General features: G+C 34.8%; 1 protein-coding gene across 1 annotated transcript in view; it reads right to left on the bottom strand.

Annotated features, from left to right (window-relative positions):
* LOC150100298 (glycine receptor subunit alpha-2-like) overlaps positions 1-21,674 on the bottom strand; it is a 155,221-nt gene that overhangs the window by 69,751 nt on the left and 63,796 nt on the right. The window contains exon 3 of the mRNA XM_090402585.1: positions 4,045-4,112. Within this exon, the coding sequence (XP_090258711.1) occupies positions 4,045-4,112 (68 nt within the window). The remainder of the gene's footprint in view (positions 1-4,044; positions 4,113-21,674) is intronic.

Below are 21,674 nucleotides of genomic sequence, written 5' to 3'. Positions count from 1 at the left end.
CATGTTTATTATTAAAAATAAATCATCTTCTCCTAAAATATTTTTCCTTTTAGATACAAAGTTTCCCATAAGTGACAATGAAATAGATTACAGATATTTTTAAAATTAGAGAACTTATATGAATATTCTCAAAAATTACTTGCTTACTGTATCTTTTTTTTGCAACGATTCAGTAAGCAAGTATTTTTGCAAATCTCATCTAGTACTGTAGATGCACCGTCTTAGGTTGCATAAATCGCCAGATAGAGCATTCGCCACATAGTAAATCAACAGTATATGACTGAATGAAAGCTCCTGGCTTCGATACTAAACCCGCCTCGAGCGGGTTTAGTTTCGAAGCACACTTATACAATACACTATAAACACGTGGTTCATCGTAAACTTGCGTTCTTCTCAAAGGATAGGCATTCAAGTACAACTATCCAGTGTATCGAATGATCACATATACAATGTGGACACGCGAATCAACTTTCTTGATTGCTCAAATGTCTCTGATTACATAAGTTGTATTCCGATAAAAACCCTTCTGTAGCAACTTACTGGAGCGAAGTAGGCTTATCTCGCATGATACCGTAATGGAACGAGTTGTGCCATAAGCCTATGAATCGCTTTTCGATTACCAATGGAAGAAGGAACAACTAAGAACTTCATCATCTTAGTAACTGGGTTAATCTTGCATGAATACCGCATAAGCCGTTCTTTGTTAATCTTCGGTCAAATAAAGTTCGCAATTCTCATACGAATTCCGATCTAGTGGTGGTCTTGAAGAGCAGTCTCCTACACTGCTCTTATGAGAAATTATAAATTAGAGTAATATAAGCGACTTAAGATATAAAAGAAAAAAAAATTGTAAATCTTAAATACAAGATTTTTCAAATGCAAAAGAAGAATGATAACAACGCGAAAGGCTTTGTAAAGATTAAAAATGAACGCATTCAAAACAATACATGAAAATCTGAAAACTAATGTTTTGCTGCTATACGGGATGTAATAATGCAATATACCAAAGCTTGGGACTCCAACTGCAAAATAAATGCGAATGTACAACATGCAAAATTTGTGGATTTTGTATAAATGATTGTGATCAGCGGTTCACCTATTGAATGGCATCCGACTGTCATTCCTCTCTGAAACACTGATTACTCTAGTGTACATGTGAAGATAGCTAGACTGGCACATTCATCAGGCTGGAAGTGCGATTCATTACTTTGCAATCCAGGTTTTGTCGGTGGCTCTTCTACACATTTTTATTTCGGAAGGTTAATGATGCGAGTTTTGTAGTGGTACGGATTACGTCCATTAGTTGTAATGCAATGAAACACACAATTTCTCGATAAAGACGTATTTTGCTCTTATTTGTACGTATCCGATTGCAAAATAGTGTACGTGATTTCACATACTAATCGAATAAAAAAATCATGACTAAAAACACCGTTAGACTGCACAATCCTTTCGAGAGATGATCAAAACTCTTTCTGGACTTGAGCGCTGATATTACGGCAATTAGTTCTAATTTTCTGTAAGAAGCAGAATCAGATGGGCGACGCAGTGTTTGCTTCAAAGCCGAAGCTCGCGTTACTAATGAGTAACGAAGTTTTCTCTGTTCCATTTATATGTTGCGGGGAGAAAATGTCGAGTTACAAGGAAGAAAATTAGATACCAGCAAATTCGCGTCCGCTGAAAAGCCCTTATAAAATGCTTTGAGCCAGTCCAGCTTCAAATTAGCAAAAAAAAAAAAAAAAAACCAAAAAAAAAAAACCTAAAGATGTTAAAATTAGCAGAAATGAAGAGATACCATTGTCATAGACAGAAACACAAAACAATTTGTTTTAAATTGCAAATAGTATCTACGTGTATGCTTTCCGGTTGGTAACGGTCTCGTATAGTTAACCTGCTAGTAATAAAGCAACAATGCTTTATTTGATGCCTATACAGATATCAGCTTGATCTCGCGATCAAGTATACTCTAGGATAGTTTGACTCGCGTGAGAATGAATACCAATGTCGAATCAGGTTGTGCGAACATACACACATCGCTACAAACACTCATGTTAAAGTAAACAAAATGATTTATTCGAAGATAGAAAGCCGATTCAATTAGCTACAACGTAAGGAAATGGACCTATGTGAACGAATGAACAGATCTTAAGCAAATTGTATTATACCATACAAAATAACGATGTAATGCAACGAAATTAAAATACAAATATTCAGTCACAGAATAAATTTGAATAGTTGCCCATTCGTGAGGGTAGCAACTGCTCAAAGCTTTCGAAGTATATCCCGACGATACGACTGAGAACTAAAATGAAACAAATCTTTAAATACATCATTAACATTGTTACAAAATTTAACCTACTCAGAAGATAGTAAACCACTTGATTCAACATCCCTTTTCTTATCTACCTGCTTTCTTGTATCACGTCGAACATCCGTCACTTGAAAGGGAGAAGGGGAACTTTCCAATTTTGACACGTTACGGTTTAGAGGCAGACCAAGGATTCAAGACACGCATATCAGCTGAGTGACATAAGTCACGTAAATAGAATACCGTTCCTGTCTTCTTCCCCCTTCTATCAAACCCCTAATTCCATCTAATACGAAAATACACCGGACTAGCACTATAATTTCTTACATGCACTTTAACAGTTTTGTTGAGACATATCATTTCACGAATTATTCCCTACGTGATAATTTGTCGAGCGAGTGACTCCAACGCTTTCTAATCACTATCTGGTACTCTTTCACAGCCTATTAAATTGCTACTGAAGGCCCAACCGACATTATTTGCAGCGCCACCGTCGGAACTGCATCATTAACTTCGAATGATTAACACAATTTTATATTAGCGAAGGAATGCTAAGAAGAAAGTCAACACAACTTTCATACTATATGTATATTTTTCCCCCTTCATAATTATTACCTTTCAACTGTAGAGAAATAGAGAGAAAGGAAGAAAAAGCCTGAAGCTGCGGCAGTGAAGTAGACTTTTGTACACCGTATGACAAAAAAAAAAAAAAAATCAGACAGATATTAATTTTCAAGTGTGAAATAAAGATAACCAACATGAATGAAATAAAAATAAAAATACTGCAAGGGTAAGTCGAAGGTGAAAAGAGAAGTATAAGTACTTAATCCACTTTATCTCCTTACTTATTCCTCAATAATGATTTCTTGTCACTGGTCATTTAATTTTCAAAACTTCATAAATTTTAACTGCTGTGTTCATATTGTAAACGTGTCTTGACAAAGTTATGTATATTTTTACACAATAACAAAAAAACGATTTTGCCAAATGGAGTTCTGACAGGGAATTTCAAAAGATAAATCATTTTGAAATGAAACAGTGAGTACTAGAGCATTGATATACCTCACTCACTCAAGTTGTAGAGCATTCCAATTCAAGTTGTAGAGAATTTCACCAATTAATGTGTATTACACACGCATATTATGTAAAATATATTGCCATTAAAATGTAAAGCAGCGCTTATTGTGTACTTATTTACATATTTTAAAATTTATTTGGATCTGAATAAAATATCCAGTATTTATATACTTTGAACAAACATGAGAAATTAATTAAAAACGAACTATAATAATAATATATAGGTACATGAAATAGCATATCTACTTCTCTACAAAAAACCTAACAAGCGAATAATTAGGTTATTCCCCCCCCCCCTCTCCGGTCAGTTCACTTGACGCTTCAAACAAATCAGCAACGTGCATCAACTTATCCGGAGATGACAAGCAAGCAAAGAGCAAACATTAAAAAAATTACTCTTTCCCAGAATTCCAGAGGCCCTATATTCTGCTCCATGAGGTCATTTCAGCTACTTTTTAAATAGAGAGGCACTTAGTTCACAGAAAGGTCCAAAGCAGTTGAGGGAAATCTCAGCTATTCTAAGGACAGTTATTATATTAATCTGCGAATAAATCGTGTGCATATATCAATAAGAACATTTGTATGATTAATATATACGAGTTTTTTTATTATTTATTTATTATTATTATTTTTTTTTATGTAGTATATTTAGTACTTACCATGGTTGCTGGATTAACGGAACCAAAACTTCTAACGTACATCTCGCAAGTGACCACTGTAGGAACCTCTATCAGATAATGAAAGAAAGAGAAAACGAATCATTTACTTTTCAAGCTACAGCAATTAGACATTATGAACATTACAATATAAGGCTTTCATTTAAAACAGCTATAATTATGAAGAATGTGCAAAGTTCAAAGTCCATCAAAAGAAATATCATGTATGAAGACAGGGTAACAAAATGGGCCGATTTATATACGGTGTTTCATAAGAACTGATTAAAATGCTTTTAATTAGCGCTTTTAATAAATATTTATGTGATCAGCAACCTATTCGGTGATATGGGAACACAAAAATATGCTGATACAAGGTAACATTAATTTAAAAGATTATATGTTTTTTTTTTTAGTCATTTCAGGCTTCCAATTTCATCGCCCAATGAAAATGATCTCAAATCCTCCGCATTAATTACTTGATAATTAATATGGGACTTTTAGTTTTGACCTAGAATGTATGCCATCAAGGGATATGTCTAGAAAGGATGGCTAAGATAATCAGATTATAAGATTAAAGTGCATGTATTTAAGTTTATAGAATGGGCGCTTAGCGACCTACTTTCTCCTCCACTCTCCCAAAAAATTAAATGCCACCACTGCATGATGAAGTAAAGAATTTTTTTAAATACCTAGTAATTTGTAATTCTAAAAATAGGAAAGGCAACTGCTGTAATTTTCTCCATTTTTACTTTTAGTAAAAACAAGAGCCAATCATTTTTATGTACACAACGAAAACGAAACTTTTAAAAAAGAAATTTAGGAGCATCAATACCCGGTTATGTGATAGAAAACCGATATTTTCTGTGACAGAATTTGAGTAAGCGTCATATTAATGTCTCCAAACCACCCACCCCTGTGAATAAATTTGTGGAAATTCAGTAAGATCCTTTTACACTTCATTTGTCACATCGCCTGTCAGCTACCAAGCAAACCGATCAATTTTCGGATTTCTCACTTGATGCACGTCTTCAATCAATTTAAGAACGAATCGTTAACATAGATCGAAATTATATATAAAAAAGTGGATTATCCATGAGAAAGAGTAATAAATATTCAATGGCATTTCTTTTTTTGTTACTTTAAGTGAATTACTGACAAATTACTAATTTTACTGTCATTAAAATCAACCAAAGACATCAATCAAAAGAAATGACAAACGAGTTCCTTTATGAGAAGAATAATGATAAAGATTCGTGAAAAATAAATCCGAAAGTAATCGTATCATCATCATCGTGTAATGATGGTATTATATTAAATATGCACACATAAAATAAATCTGTTAACAATTAGATTTTTTTTTACTTACTTGGAAAGATTGTTAAACGAACCAAGCAGTGACAGAACCGTACTAGAAAATTTTCAAGAGGAAAATTTTGAAAAGCGAAGTATATATTATTATTATTTATTATTATTCGAGACACCTCCAGCGATGAGTCCAAGGACTCATCGCTGGAGGGCACTCTACTCTACCTCGCTAAATACATCTCATCCTCTCCACATCAATACTTGAGGTAGAAAACGCCATCAAAAACTTGAAATGTGGAAAGCCAGCTGGAGTAGATGATATTCGACCAGAAATTCTCAAGGTATGGAGGTATAAAAGTCTTACAGTGGCTGCACTGCATAGTTCAGAGGGCCTGGACAGAAGGATGAATTCCTGATGATTGGAGTAAAGCTCTCTCTCATAGTACCCATATATAAAAAGGGAAATAAAACTGAATGTGAGAATTACAGAGGCATTTCCCTACTGAGTGTTCGTGGCAAGATCTATGCAAATATACTTGAGAAACGGTTGAGAAGAATTGTGGAAGAAAAGCTTGGTGAAGAACAAGCTGGATTCTGGCCAAATGGAGGTTCAATATCAGATTTTCATTTTAAGACAAACAGTTGAGAAATCGTGGGAATATAACAAAGATCTGTATTTACGTTTTGTAGATCTTGAAAAGGCATAAGACAAAGTACCTAGAGAAAAGCTTTTCAAAACACTTCAGTTATAGGGGTAAATGGAACATTATACAGAGCAATACATAGTTTATATTTAAGTTGTCAGTCAGCAGTTAGAATTGAAAGAAATACAATATGGCTGGATGTAAAATCAGGGGTAAGACAAAGATGCACATTATCTCCACTCTTATTCGTCATCCATATTGACCACATTATGAAATAAAGTGGCATTAGACCTGATATTAGAATTAAAGATGTCAAACCTAGCTCTTTGCTTTATGCAGATGATGTTGTACTCCTAAACACATCTAATACAAGTCTCCAGGATTCTCTAATTAAATTGAATAACAGCTGTAAGAAAACTGGAATGAAAATCAGCAATACCAAAACTATGAAAATAGGCGGGAGCACAAAAAAAGGTTTGAATGGATATCCTACAAAATAAGTAAAATATTTCAGCTATTTAGTGTTCAAACCTGGTGTAAATTATGTATTTGAGAGCTGGGTTAGAAATAAAACACTTGACTAAAGGCTAAAGAGACCGCAGATATGAGAGTCCTGAGAAAGATTAGGGGCATGAACAGATGGCATCAATGTCAGGATCATATTTAAAAAATGAAGATATTAGAAAGGAACTTGGCATTGATGGCATTCAAGAATGTGTCAGCAGAGCTAATCTAAAGTGGTATGGCCACTTAAATAGAATGGGTGAGGAGAGGTTAGCAAAACAGATGTTTGATGCCAAGATAACAGATGTTTGATGCCAGGAAATAGATCCAGAGGAAGATCAAGATCTAAGTATATTGATTCGGTCAGAAGTGCCTTAGAAGAAAGGAATGTTAGATATGAAAATATTGGAGTGCTTGCAAGTAACAGACTGATTTGGAGGAAAATTGTGGATAGGAGATTAATAATAATGTAAATTTGATTATGTGGTATTGTCATAGTAACCTGAATGCTCTGTTTTGGGGGAAGAACATATCAGGAAATGGAAACTGATGATGATGATGATGATGACGAGAGAACTTTTGGAGATAAAATTTCACAAACTTTTATCGCCAAAAGACAATAATTATCTGTCGTCTTTATACACACCCAATGATTGCTTCATTAGGGTCATCCGCCCAATATCGTGTAACACGTCCTTTAGTTTTCAAAACTGATGCGGTTAAACTTGGGCACTTAGTTCCACAAGATGACGGAAACTACTACGTCAAGAATTATTAGTTCGTGATGAACAGCATTTCTTGATGGTGAAAATGATGGATCAGTGCACGTGTATATTCATTCTACGTTCAGTGGTTTAAAGCAGGTTAACAAAGTAGCGCGAATTCAAGCATATTCCTGAAACCACTTACATAAGTATGTCAAAAATTCCAGTGCCGTTATGTTGATGGAAGCAGCAACTACACAGCGACTAAACACTCAGCGTAAATGGATTTACGTAATTTATCTTAATGCATGGAAATATTACTCCTTAATGCCAGATCGCTTAACGGAATTTTCAGACTTATCGAAAAGTACACGTGGAACAGACTTCTTTTTTTTTAAAAAAAAAATGTAAATTCTACTCACGAAAGGTTGTAAAACTATCATGTATGGAAGAGCCAGGGATTAAATAATACGACAATCCGGATATACAAATAATATGATCTTTTCCATGCCACTCCGCACCTCCGTAGCGCAATTGGAAGAAAAAAACAGCATATTGCGCTCTTCGATTGGAAAAGGCCTAAGTTCGATTATCGTCGTTACGAGAGGAATCTTTATAAGGACTTTTACATTTGAACGTGAATTAGCCAATCTCATACGGAGCTAGCAAGGTTTTTCCTCCGGGAAACTCATTTTCATCCCGCTTACAGGCAAATTGGAGTTCAGGACACACGCAAATAATAATGAAAACAATGCTTTGAGGCCTACAATAAGCAGGATAGCAGTTTTACAGAGGCGATGAAGATCATCTGCTACCCAACTGGTGATTGTTGATTACAAATGAATACTCACCGCTTGATAAACGTTGCGATAACAATTTGAAAATGGGAGATTTAATTGTGTTTTTTGGGGATTTAATGGGAGATCTAATTAAAGCATTTATAAACTGCTCTGCAACAAAAAGAGACAGAAGTGGATAATGAGAAAATACTCGATATTGATTTCACCCAAGGAGTTACTGCTGTTATTCATTAAAAAGTTAGTTGGTTGATTTTGGATTCACGGCCAAAGCAACTAAGACTATGGGGGGGGGGGGGAACTACCACCACCGTATGAGACTGGATGGAATTCGAACCCAGGCCTTTCCACCCAAAAGGCATCGTCGATGCCAAATGAGGTACGGATACTCGTTCATTAAGAAGGTACGTGACTTACGAAAGTATTGAGATCGCTGAGATACCAAAATGGCTGTCACTGCCAAACGTTTTGTACTCAGAAAAAAAATAATAATAATAATAATAATAAGGCGGAGATTGAACTGCCCACTCAGTCTCCAAAAGCTAGATAGGGTTTAAAAGGCCTCACCTTTACTCCCTATAGAGGAATAAAAAGGTGTGGCATTTTAAAGCCTATCTAGCTTTTGGAGACTGAGTGGGCAGTTCAATCTCCACCGGTAGCCAATCAGAGAGAGCTGGCCCATGTCTATCACGAATTTTAAGAGGCAACCGATGAAGAGACCGGAAAACAAGTGCTGGCATCTCTTGGTATCTAACCCTAACAGGATATGCTATTGTCTGAAATAATGTGGGTTCTACAGTCGATTTTATTGAGTTTACGGAATGAAAAACCCGCTTGCCCGTGCCAGAGATTGACTAACTCGGAAACCGGTCCAAGAAAGGCCAGAAAAGAAGTGTGATAGCAAATATGCAGTGAAAGGATTATAAACTTATTTTACAAAAAAGCGTTCATCTCTGGTAACTCTCACAGAGTGGTGGTCTCCAGTGGCGGATTACCCATTAAGGCAATGAGGCACGTGCCTAGGGGCCTTAAGCTTTGGTTACCCTCAAGCCAAGACATTTTCCTATAGTATTTTGAAATAGATTAATGTTTTCAGTAAACATTATAAAAATCTTGATTATTTTAAGGGAAATTTTTTTCAAAACAATTATTACGTTTTAATACGTACGCTTTAAATAATGCCGCAATACCAATGTCGGCGCTAGTTGACAAGCTTCGTATTTTGAACAGCGCGCCTATCCACGCTTTAAATTAAACCGCATTACCAATGTCGGCGCACGGCGCTGTTGACAGCTTCGAGGTCACGAAAACTGATTGCATTGCCGAGATAGGAAGTTTTGCCCGGTTGCTCCTTAACTTCATTTGTTATTGAATCGTGTAAGAGTGAGGTATTTGTTCAAAAATAACTTTATAGTGTGATTTTTCGAATTTTCATTATTTGAGTGTAGTTCAAGTAAAAAAAAATTGTAAAAAAAAAAAAAAACTGATAAAAAAATTTAAAAAAATAAATAGAAATAAAAAGTTTTATTATTTATCATCCTTTAACCCTTTAACAGGCAGAAAAATCCAGAAGTTCAAAAAATTCAAAAGTACAAAATTTCATTTATTTGCCACCTAACATTTATTTTATTATTTGGGGGGGGGGGGGCTACGAAGATTTTTACACGAACATCCATACCACAATGGAAATCGAGAATCGTAAGGCAACTCTCCTGATAAATCCGTGTTAAATATGTGAAAAGGCAGTTAATTGTGATATATATATATATATATATATATATATAATCAAAAAAATTCGAAGTCATAGAAATAGTAAAAAAAAATGTCTTCTCTTAATGAAACTGCAGAAAATCTATGAACGTATTCTTGCAGATTATATTTTACCTTATAATCGGAGTGGTGCAAAGATCACATAAAACACAATATGTCTGCTTTTATGAATATTTAAAAAGGAAGAACACTTTTATAAATACTTTGTCCGAATGGAAATAGGCAGAACGAGTTTCATTTTGACATACCACACGCAGCTGAGCTGAACACATGAAAAAAATCTTGAAATTCTTTTTCTTGAATCGTTTATGTAATCACGGCGAACTGCAAAAGGAGGAGTGTAGTTTTTTCCCCTTCAAACATTAATAACATAATTTCCAATGGCAGGAAAGTTTTTCTCAGACACCGTGTTTTGTATTAAAATATTCATGGAAACTGTATCTAAATCGCTTATCACCTTCCAACTCACTTCTGACAAGTTTGGAGAGGTGGGGAGAGGACGGGAACTATACCGCCAACTTCGAAAAGAGTTATTGCTGTGTATAACGTCCGGCGAGAATAATTTGATATTCAGAAGGGATAGTGGAGTTAAACAAATAAGAAAATTTGAAATGAAGAAATTATTGAAAACTACTGTGTGTGAAGGATTTGGACGGAGATTGTATCACCTGATGCCCTTTAGCATAACTCGAAAGGGTGGTCGTTACGATGCGGTTTCAACACTAGAAGATTGGTGTTTGAGAACAGATGTTTATCTTTTTAAAATTTCCTTTTGAACTTTTTTACTTGTTGTTTAATAATTTTTTTTTTCATTCGGCCAGTTCGAAATCATCTCTTCAAGAACCACGTTCGGTAGAAGGGTTTCGAAACAATTTTAACATTTCTTATTAACGCAAATTTGCTGTTATCAGCTTAGACTTCCACGATTCAAGAACTGTCAAAGGATTGACTTTTTTCCAGGACTTCTTTTTTTTCTAAGTTCTATCGCAAGCGTCACATTAAAAAAAATGGGCATAACATCCACATCATATTGTGAAAGCAGACTATTAAATTTGTTTTTTGTTTAATAGTATAGTCAGTTATTTATGGCGATATTAACCACCTACAGTAGCGAAAGCACTCGAAGTTCAACATTAAAGTTTTTTAAAAAAAAAAAAAAACATCTATGTACATAAAACGTATACTGTACACGATTAATTGAATTTTTCTCTCGAGTAGAAAGCAAGTTCTATTAATTATTTGTATTCGGTTATTTTATTTCATTTAACTTTAATATCTGTTCTATTTAAATATAAAAAAATGTCAATAAGCACGTATATTTAATTTTGTTGAGAGAAAGATTCTTTCTGAAGTGGTCGCCAGTTGTTGAGGATTATCTTATTTCGAGGCATGAAAAATTGAAGTTTCACGATAATTATAGGGAAAAAGTTTCTCGAATCATAAATTCAACGCCCGGATTTTTTCATTCGATTAGCATTTATCATTATTAACTAAGCTACTTAGTCATAAATCAATATTACGTAGCAGAAATAAATGCCAGCATCGGGCGTACAGGTAACTTGCAGAATGAGAAGAAAGAAAAATTAATATTACAGAGAAAAACTAAAAAGGCGAATCTACGTATCCGAAGGAATGATTTAAATGAAAGCCAAATACATAAGCAAGAAATAAGGAGCAAAAACACAAACATAGCACAGAAACTTAAAATAAGATGCATAAAAGCATTTTCAATTGCACATGTTAAAGCTAGACTTCAATTTGGTATACAAAACAGACAGATTTGGTATACAAAATTGTACAGTAGTACAATACAAATAAAATATAAAATCGAATTCCAAACATTTTGGGAGTAGATCACAGTTTCTTCATTTTCAGAGCTTTATTTCCCTTTCCCCTTAAAAAGGAGTAAAATTGCATAAACTGCCTTCTTCAAAGGAGGCAATTTAGCTGGTAAAAAAATCTGGATGTACTTCAACTCTTAAATAGTTCAGATTCCTTTATATATCTGACTACTTAAACACTTATGCCACCTATCGTTTATTGCTACTTGTTAATTCTGGAATGTTCTCTTACGACTCTGTCATTAAAAATGAAAAACAGACTATTTATAAAATAATCTTTTATAAACGATATATAAAATAACCACAGTATTATTAATAAATTAAAGACTTCATTCAGTATGTTAGTGAAGTAAATAATTGTTTAATATCCGACATGTTTCACTGACTAATATCTTTCAGCATTTTCAGGGATCCACTGGTAGGCAATGGAAAGTAACAAAAACTAGGAAACTAACCGACAATTCTAAAAATTATATAAAGTTATCACTGTGCGTGATACGATACGAGTGTCGCAAGTACGTTTTATTTGTTGAGATATTTACTGTAATTTTCATGAAGGTTCATTTATTTTTGGTTAAATGATCTGATTAGAGTTTTCCATATATCTGGTAGGATTAGGCCTTGATTCTTATTTAGATTACCTGTTGAACGGGCGACTGTAGCAGCTTCTTTGAATGTTCTGGGTAGAACATTCTTTGAATCTTCTATGTAGGGCATATGACTCATATCCCATTCAATATTATAGTTGGTAGAGGCGAAGTGGGAAGAAAGTCCTGATATATCTTGTCTGTTATTCCTTACTTAGCCTATGTGTTCTTTCTTTCTTGTTTCAAAACTTCTAGATGTCTGTCCGATGTAATTGATGCCGCATGAACAGGGTATGCTGTAAACTCCAGAGTATTTGTAGAAAGTATGGCTATCTTTCGGGGTTCTTATAAACTTTTGAACGGTCTCCGTAGGTTTGAAGGTTACTCTGATATTAAATGGTTTTAGAAGAAGAAGAGCTAATTTTTTGGATATGGTATTAACAAATGGAATTGTTATAGAGCAGATGTATTGGGTTTCATCTCGTTGTCTTTGTGGTATGTCATTAAAGAGAATCTTGTTGATGAGTCTTGTAGAGTAGCCATTTAGATAGATCTCTGGATATTTTCATTAATTATTCTTTTAATTCGCCAGGGTCTGTGGTACACTGTATAGCTCTTTTTTTTTAAGCATATGGATAATGCTGAGTTTCTGGGATATGTGGCGAGACGAGTCGAAATGGAGGTAGCGTCCAGTGTTGGTAGGTTTTCTGTATACCGACAGGTTGATGCTGTATTCTGTTCATGCGGCATCAATTACATCGGACAGACATCTAGAAGTTTTGAAACAAGAAAGAAAGAACACATAGGCTATGTAAGGAATAACAGACAAGATATATCAGGACTTTCTTCCCACTTCGCCTCTACCAACCATAATATTGAATGGGATATGAGTCATATGCCCTACATAGAAGAGAACTACCATTCCAGAACATTCAAAGAAGCTGCTGCAGTCGCCCGTTCAACAGGTAATCTAAATAAGAATCAAGGCCTAATCCTACCAGATATATGGAAAACTCTAATCAGATCATTTAACCAAAAATAAATGAACCTTCATGAGAATTACAGTAAATATCTCAACAAATAAAACGTTGTACTTGCGACACGCGTATTGTATCACGCACAGTGATAACTTTATATAATTTTTAGAATTGTCGGTTAGTTTCCTAGCTTTTGTTACTTTCCATTGCTTACCAGTGGATCCCTGAAAATGCTGACAGATATTATTCAGTGAAACATGTCGGATAATAAACAATTATTTACTTAAGTCACAGTATTTTGTGATTAATGTGTATGTGATATGGAAAAGCGGTTGGCTTTTTATGCAAGTTGTACTTGAAGTTAAAAGAGATTGAAACCAATTTATTCAACCAGAATTGAAAGGACTATTTGCTTTCTTTTCATTGTTGATTGATGGTTTCTGATTCAGTTTTCTCGACATTATTAGCAACTAAATGAAGAATCAGTGAAAGTGAGTATGTGTCTACAAAAAACTGTTAAGTTTCAGATATCACAAATACAAAGAATAAAATACAAAATGCGAGCAGTCATTGATCCGGTGGCTATGGTAATTTATGTATTTGCATGAATTCAACAATGCAAGAAATAATGAAACTTTTGACTACACGCCTACACGCTGCACGCCATTGCACTATGTTCAGTATTATGACAACGGAAATATTACAATTATTCTCTCCCGGCACGTTATAGCTACAAAAACAACCAAAAAAAAAAAAAAAAAACGGAAGTCGGGAGTATAGATTACGTGATTCAATGTAAGTTAGTGGTGGATATTCAATTTGTAGCATGAATTAACTGCGCATTCAAGTGGATTACACGCGAAATTCAAATCGGTACTTATCGTGTTTTGTTTGTTTTGCTGCTGCTTTTTTTTTTTTTTTTAAAGAAGTCTCCATCCATTAGTGCAGTCTGCCACTAAGCTTTTATATATGGTATTTGACAATGTATTGGATTCGAAAAAAAAAACAACTACAGGTTTAATAACTTTGTAATCGTTCTTACGACAAATGTAAATACTAATAAAATCTGCTCTGATTAGTCACATAATGGAACAGTGTTTATTTTTTATGCTTGTTAGTGAGAGATTTCACTGGAAAAGAATATCTGAGTAGGATTAATGATGAATCAATGCAACTCATGAGAGCTCTCAATGACAGCTTATGGGATTCACATAATGCATTTAATAGCCGTAAAGAGAAATGATGGAGTAAAAAATTACTGACCAGTTCGCAGCAAACCTAGTGGTCTTAAGAAGTATATCGACTGAAGACGACCAGCCTATAAATGCGAATTAAACCACAGCCTAGAATATGCTGAGGCATCCACAGATGTCATCGCTTCTATTTCGGCCTAAACAAGTATTATTACCGTTGCAAGCCAGAGAATGTCGCAACTTCATGTTATTAGGTGTGTCTGTTGAAAGCTGTTGTTAACATTTAACGTCAAATTAGACATTCAGTTTGACACACAGCTAATTAGTATTAAGATCGCTCAGTAAGAGAGCGCCAGGATTTCCTTATTCATTTTTCGTTAAGTTGAAGAATCCCCTTGAAATAATTTCCAGTGAAATTTATCTTTACTATACTAAGGTGCCTTTACTAATCAACATTTACTCTAATATTATTTCTAATAAATACCCAATTAAAGAGATTTATTTCATATATGTGACATTTAATAAGTATCCACTTGCATGTAGATTATATTCGGCGAAATCAGAGACAGATTTATGAGATTCATTAATGAAACATTTACAGTTACGACAATTAAATGATAGTTAATTAAAGACATCCAAACGTCCTGTTTAGTCCCAGTTTGAGCTTAAAAGAATACGCTGAGTTCGTACTGCTTATGACATCTTCTCTCGTTCCATGTATACAAAGAAAAGCATCTTAATTTGCACAAAATGCAGATCAATTCAGAAAGCTTGAGATGCTTGCAGTGATCAGGAACCATGTTCATTTAGAGCAGTGTTTCTCAAACTTCAGATATCCGCGTACCCCTTCTTAAATTTTTTATTATTGCCAAGCACTCCCTAATTAATCAATTAAAAAATAAATTCATTAATTTTTAAAAATAAACAAATTAATTAAAAATTTATAAATTAATTTAAAATATTAATTAAAATTAAATATCTATTTTATTTGAATTGATATGTTCATGTAAACAAAAAATGTGATTTATTTTTAAATTTTGGTTCTTTAGAGATGTCAGACGATTTCATTTGATCCAGATGCAATAACAACGTTTCCTTGTTGCTTACAGCTACTTGTATTTGCTATATTGCTCTCTTTCGGGTGTTTTATAAATCCAGTCTTTAACCAATGATCGATACGTAAGAATTTGAAAACTAAAAAAAACATACTGTATTTACTCGAATACAACTCTAACTTTTTTCCCAAAATTAAAGCTAAAAAATCGTGTTGCGAAATACGTGAGGGAATTTTCGAAAACTAAAGTTTTCAGAAAATAACTGCAAATGGTGCGACTTACCAAGAAGCTCCTACTCGCTACCATTACTTTTGGCATCGAGAACAGTTTCTTTGTGTGCATCGTCAAAGTCATCTACCCAAATAGTGTCATCTTCTTTCCCATTATTTCAATCAAAAATTACCAGTAATTTACAAGGTTTGAGATACGTAGAGCAGCGAAGAACTGCATATGATTAGTGCGGTATTAACAAAAGATCGCGCGAACCAAAGACAAATTAGCATTTCAACAGTTGATTTGAAATGCTAATTCCCTTCAACCGAATTCCATAATACCTGAAACACATTCACTATATATTTCTTAGTTTTAACACGTTAACGACGGGGGTGGTGTCAAGCAAAACCATATGTTGCACCGGCAACATATGGTTTTGCTTGGTCTATATAGGAGTTTCTGTTGGAGAGGGGATGTGATTCATTAGTTAGTGCTGTTTTATCCCGGTTGTCTCTAATTGCATTGTTTGTTGAAAAATATGACTCCTTTAATTATGCATAGCCGAAAATTGCCACGTGCCCACTAACGACCTTTCGCGTACCCCCGGTGGTACGCGTATCACACTTTGAGAAACACGGATTTAGAGAATAGACCTCATCTAAATTTGGCAAGACGATGTGCGGCGCTGGACTACCTTTTACGTTCCACTCGACTAATGAGCAGCAGGCATTGTTGTATTATTGAACAAACCAAAACTCTCTTCCTGCTGTTACGTGCAGGTACGAGCTGGTATGTTCCTGAGTGACCAATCACCTCATTTCTTTTCACTCAGATGATCGTTGTAGCTGCTGTTTCAAACAGCAACAGGTAATTCTTCGATTATGATGTCCCATTTAATACTTAAAATGCTACCTTTTACATTTAAAACGAATTTTGCATGTTCAGCAAATTAATGAAACGCAACAATACGTAAACTCAAGCAAAGAAACGTTAATTGTAGTTAATTAGTAGACGTTTTTATACGACTATCAAATACTTAAACCTCTAAGTGAACAAGGTTATAGAAAGTGACAACTAATTAGTAGAAATTAAATCCAATTAGGAAAGTTTTCAACCGAAGTACTTCATACGAGTATACGAACATGATCCATGTGTGAAGTCAAATATTAAAGGTTATCTTTTAGGTTGGTCGACTTAAAAAAAAGTGCAATCGCTCCTTCTGCTACTTGTTTTTCCTCTGAAACAAAACTAATCTGCAACCTTTACTTAAAAAATCATTATTACATACATTAAGATAATATTCCTTAATTTCATTAATATGCATATTAAATCTTAAGACAACAACTTTTCGACTTCATATCTTGCTTCTCTTTTCTGAACGCACGCAACAACAGTAAAGTTGCTGCGTCATCTGTATTCAGTGGAGTCACGCTGAATCCATGACATTAATAACAGTCCTTTCGGAGCGATAACACGAGGAAGAAAAACGTCTAGAATTCCCTGTAGATCACAGTGGCACGGATTAGTCGTGTTCTCCACGATTTTCAGTACGATACTTTTAAGATCGCCTACTAAAAAGGAAAAACAACTGCCGTGAACTAACTGTGCAAAGAAAGAAAGCATCGTACAAGTAAGAAAATGGCACATTCCTGTAAGTTCTAATTCCCAAACGGTGCGAACAATCGACCGACAGGCTACGGACTTTTTTTTGTTGTTGATTGCTGCAAAATTTATAAGATTTCGAAGTGCATTTATTAGATTTAATGCCAATGATATGTCAATTACATAGTTCTCACGAAACCGAACTGTTTTTGTGAAAATTTTAATCATACACTTACCGGCCAATGAATTAGAAACTTTTATGCAGATGTAAGTAAATGTGACTTAGGCAGTGTATATGCGGAATGCTTGGTCACGCGCATCACCACGTGTTCTAGGCAACTATTGAAGAATGCTGCTGGTCAGTAATCGTTAGTAGTGTTGATTACAATGAGAAAAAACAAAGGGTCTTTCGGAGCTCGATAAAGTGCTTGTTGTGGGTGCCCATCTGGTTGAAGCCACAATTTTGAAATCAGCAGAGCCGAATGGTTTCACAAACGATGAGATATCCTGGGTGTTTAATCAGTGTAAAAATAACCCACAAAAAACATGCCCTCCCCAACAGCGTCACTATACATAAGACACAAGAAAAACAAGTAGTTTTATTGTATCACTGAATAAGGTACAGAGATATTTGCAGTCTGTGTAATATATTTCTCAACAAACAGTGCAATTAGAGACAACTGGGATAAAAACGGCGCTAACTAATGAATCCCATCTCCTCTCCAACAGAAACTGCTGTCTAGACTCAAACAAAACCATATGTTGCCGGTGCAACATATGGTTTTGCTTGACACCACCCCGTCGTGAACGTGCTAAAACTAAGAAATATATAGTGAATGTGTTTCAGATATTATGGAATTCGGTTGAAGAGAATTAGCATTTCAACTGAACTGTTGAAATGCTACTTTGTCTTTGGTTAGCGCGATCTTTTGTTAATACCGCACCAGTCATATGCATTTCTTCATAGCTGTTCTATATATCTCAAGTCTTGTAAATTACTAGTGATTTTTGCTTGAAATAATGGGAAAGAAGATGACGCTATTTGGGTAGATGACTTTGACGTGGCACACAAGAAAACTGTTCTCGATGCCAAAAAATAGCGATAGCGAGTAGGCGCTTCTTGGTAAGTCACACCTTTTTCAGTTTTTTTTTTCTGAACTTTAGTTTCCGAAAACTCCCACATATATGTTGCATCACGATTTTGTAGCTTTAATTTTTGGGGAAAAAAGTGCGAGTTATATTCCAGTGAATATGGTAATGTTTTTAGCTGAAGCATCACCGAACTATGCGCAGGGAACTGAAGAGGACACGTATTGGCAGTCGCATGCCTGTACGGCAGTGTTTCTCAAAAGTGTGAGGAACACTTTTGATTCAAATTCTTAAGTATGGATCATTGGTTAAAGATTGGATTTATAAAACCCCCAAAAGACAGCAATATAGCAAATACATCTGACGGTAAGCAATAATAAAACGTTGATATTGCATCTGGATGAAATGAAATTGATGAGTGTGTCGTCTGACATCTCTAGAGAACCAACTAGGAAGAAGATGAAAAATCTTCGTAAGTATGATATAAATTACTTGAAATGTGCATTTTCATGGACGGGAAGTGAAGAGGAACCTATTCCAAATTTTGTTCCATTAAAATAAATCATATTTGTTGTTTACATGAACATATAAATTCAAATAAAATAAACATTTACAATGAAATATACTTTATTTGTTATTTGATAAGGGAGTACTTGGTAATAATGAAAATTTAAGAAGGGGGTACGCGAATATCTGAAGTTTGAGAAACAGTGATGTATGGAAACCACTGATTTCTGCGAAGAACAGAAAAATTCGTCTACAATGGTGTCAAGAACACCGTGACTAGACACTGGAAGACTGGAAAAAAGTCATGTGCCAAATGAATCACAGCACACTTTGTTCTGTACCAACGGTAGGCAGAGAATTTGGGGGAAGCCCCATGAAGCAATGAACCCACTTTGCTTTGTAAACACAACTCAAGGTTCTGGAGGTGGTGTCCTCTTAGGACACCACCTCCAGATATTCCTTGAAGGACATCCGAAGGTTGGATGTCCTCCAAGGAATATCTGAACATTGTTGCCGATCAAATCCATCCTGCAATGTTGAATTTTTATTCAGCAGGTGACGGTTGTTTGTTTCATGGATGATAATGCTACTCTCCGTCGCGCAAGAATTGTGCAGCAGTGGTTCAGCGAGCATAACAGCGACTACCCACCATTTTCCCTAGCTACCCCAAAAACCCAAATCTGAACTCCATTGAGAATGTATGACACATGTTAAAAAAAAAGATCCAGGAGCAAAGTCTCCTTCTGAGCAAGTTAAAGGACTTTCTGGTGAGTGCCTTGTATGTTGTAGACGTAGATGCAATCCATCACCTTGTAGAATCTATGCCAAAACGCATACGTGCTGCAATTCGGGCTAAAGGAGGTCCTACACGGTGTTAAAAGTTTTTAATTCAGTGACCAGTATATGCATGAACGATAATTTCTTCCGGTGCAGTTTTTGTCGTTCAGTATTTTCGATGCTTTCAATCAGCGAAAAGTGCTGTTCCAAGATTAAGACTGTAACTTGCAATAAATACTTGTTAAAAAGAATATTATCTAATCTTGGCAGATATAACAGTAATTGCTGCACTAAGCAGAACAGCGGGCATGTGCACTTGACAAAGTAAATACTTGTAAAGTATTGTTAATCGCTTTTGTTACGGCTTTTTTATTTATCAAAAAAGTTTCGAATCAATGCTATACAAGCATGTGCTTTTTAATTTTAATTTCTGTTTTAAATAGCATAAAATAAAAAGATTTGTTCAGAATGTTGACGCGGTGCTGAAATAATGCACGGGTCTTATCTCAAAGTGTCATTCCTTTGCAATATGCACACGTTTTTAATTCCTAATTAAGTCGTTAATAAGAAACCTTTTTTCCTTCTCACATTCAACACATTAACTGCGAAGACTGAAGAAAATAATGATAGAGGATCCAAGAAAACGACTGCCATAATGAGTTTTTAGTTTAATATCCTTCACTAAAGTACAAATGGCTCGTTGCTCGCCAACAAGGCACCGATGCGTGAGCACACTTACTAAGTACAATAGAAAGAATATAAACAATTACGACCTGCTGATGTTATGATACCATTGCCTACTGTATTTTTAATAAGTACTCCTTTGTCTGAAGCGACGAGAAAGAACGCCTCTTCGTGTCAGACACTTAATGTTAAAGGTCATCGAAATGATTTTAATGTTGCTGAGGATACGAATGCATAATGTAAGGCTTTTTTATAAGGCGACCGAAAAGATTACTATCGTAGTTAAAATGATTTTGTTTACTTATAATGAATGTGCTAACGATTAGCTTTCTTCACCGAAAAAAAAAAAAACGCTAAGTGCAGATCATAACTTATTGGAAAAGAGTCTTAATTTGAGGATTCTTTTCCGATATTCCTTTTTTATATATAAAAAATAAAGTCGGCACTGTAATCTATAAAACGGAATATTTAAATCTTTCCTTACTAATCTCTATGGAGGACTGTAATTATTATTTCTTCAAAAGAAATATACCAACTGATCTTGACGACATACACCTATTTGACCCGAACACAGCATGTTCTTTCTGCAAGTATCTCTCTTCTCTAATTTTCTAAGCCTCTTCAATTAATAACATTTAACAAAACGTTTTATTTATTAATTTTTTTTGTTATAATGAAATACAGAACCAGTAAATTTTTTATTAGTTATGAAAAATCACTCTGAACTTATGAACTTATAGCCACCCTTATGAACTTCTTATCCACAATACAGGTGCCTTGTTCATATTATGTTCTTGACGTTTCTTACATGAACAGAAAACTATAGAATATATAAAAGTAACGTGTTCATAAAGATCATCTCATGAACTGCCATCAAGAACAATAACAACAGATAATACTGGGTAACCTTGCTCCCTACTAGGTGCAATGCGCACCTAGTAGGGCGCATCGCACCTAGTAGGTGCAATGCGCAAAGTGGCTAAGCAATATCTCATTTCGGTACGCACGTTACTTCTAGGATTTGATTGAACTAATTTAATTGAAATTCAATATTTGGAATCGGTGCAAAAATTTGTTTCCAATCGGATCATTTGCAAGGACAAACCAAACTGTATAGTCACAATTCCACTTTGGGTCGATGAAATTAATAAAAATTGGGATGTTGGATGATATTTAAAAATATGTCCACTGAATTAAAGTTTGGTTTCAATCAGTCCATGGTTATTGGTGAAACAATTCGAAACGACAGTAATCAACCTGTTCTTGTCGGGTGGGACTTTATAGGTTATAGTTTGCAAAAGTTCTACTAAAACTTTTCCAGCACTTCAGTTTTGGTTTCAGCAGACCAATTTCAGTGACAAAATTATGCTCAATGTAAGTGAGC

Source organism: Typopeltis vanoorti, chromosome 13 (assembly GCF_054136105.1).
Source record: "Typopeltis vanoorti isolate ZY-2024b chromosome 13, IOZ_Tvanoo_1.0, whole genome shotgun sequence".
Lineage (NCBI taxonomy): Eukaryota > Metazoa > Arthropoda > Arachnida > Uropygi > Thelyphonidae > Typopeltis > Typopeltis vanoorti.
This window is presented reverse-complemented; position numbering and strand designations above follow the sequence as displayed.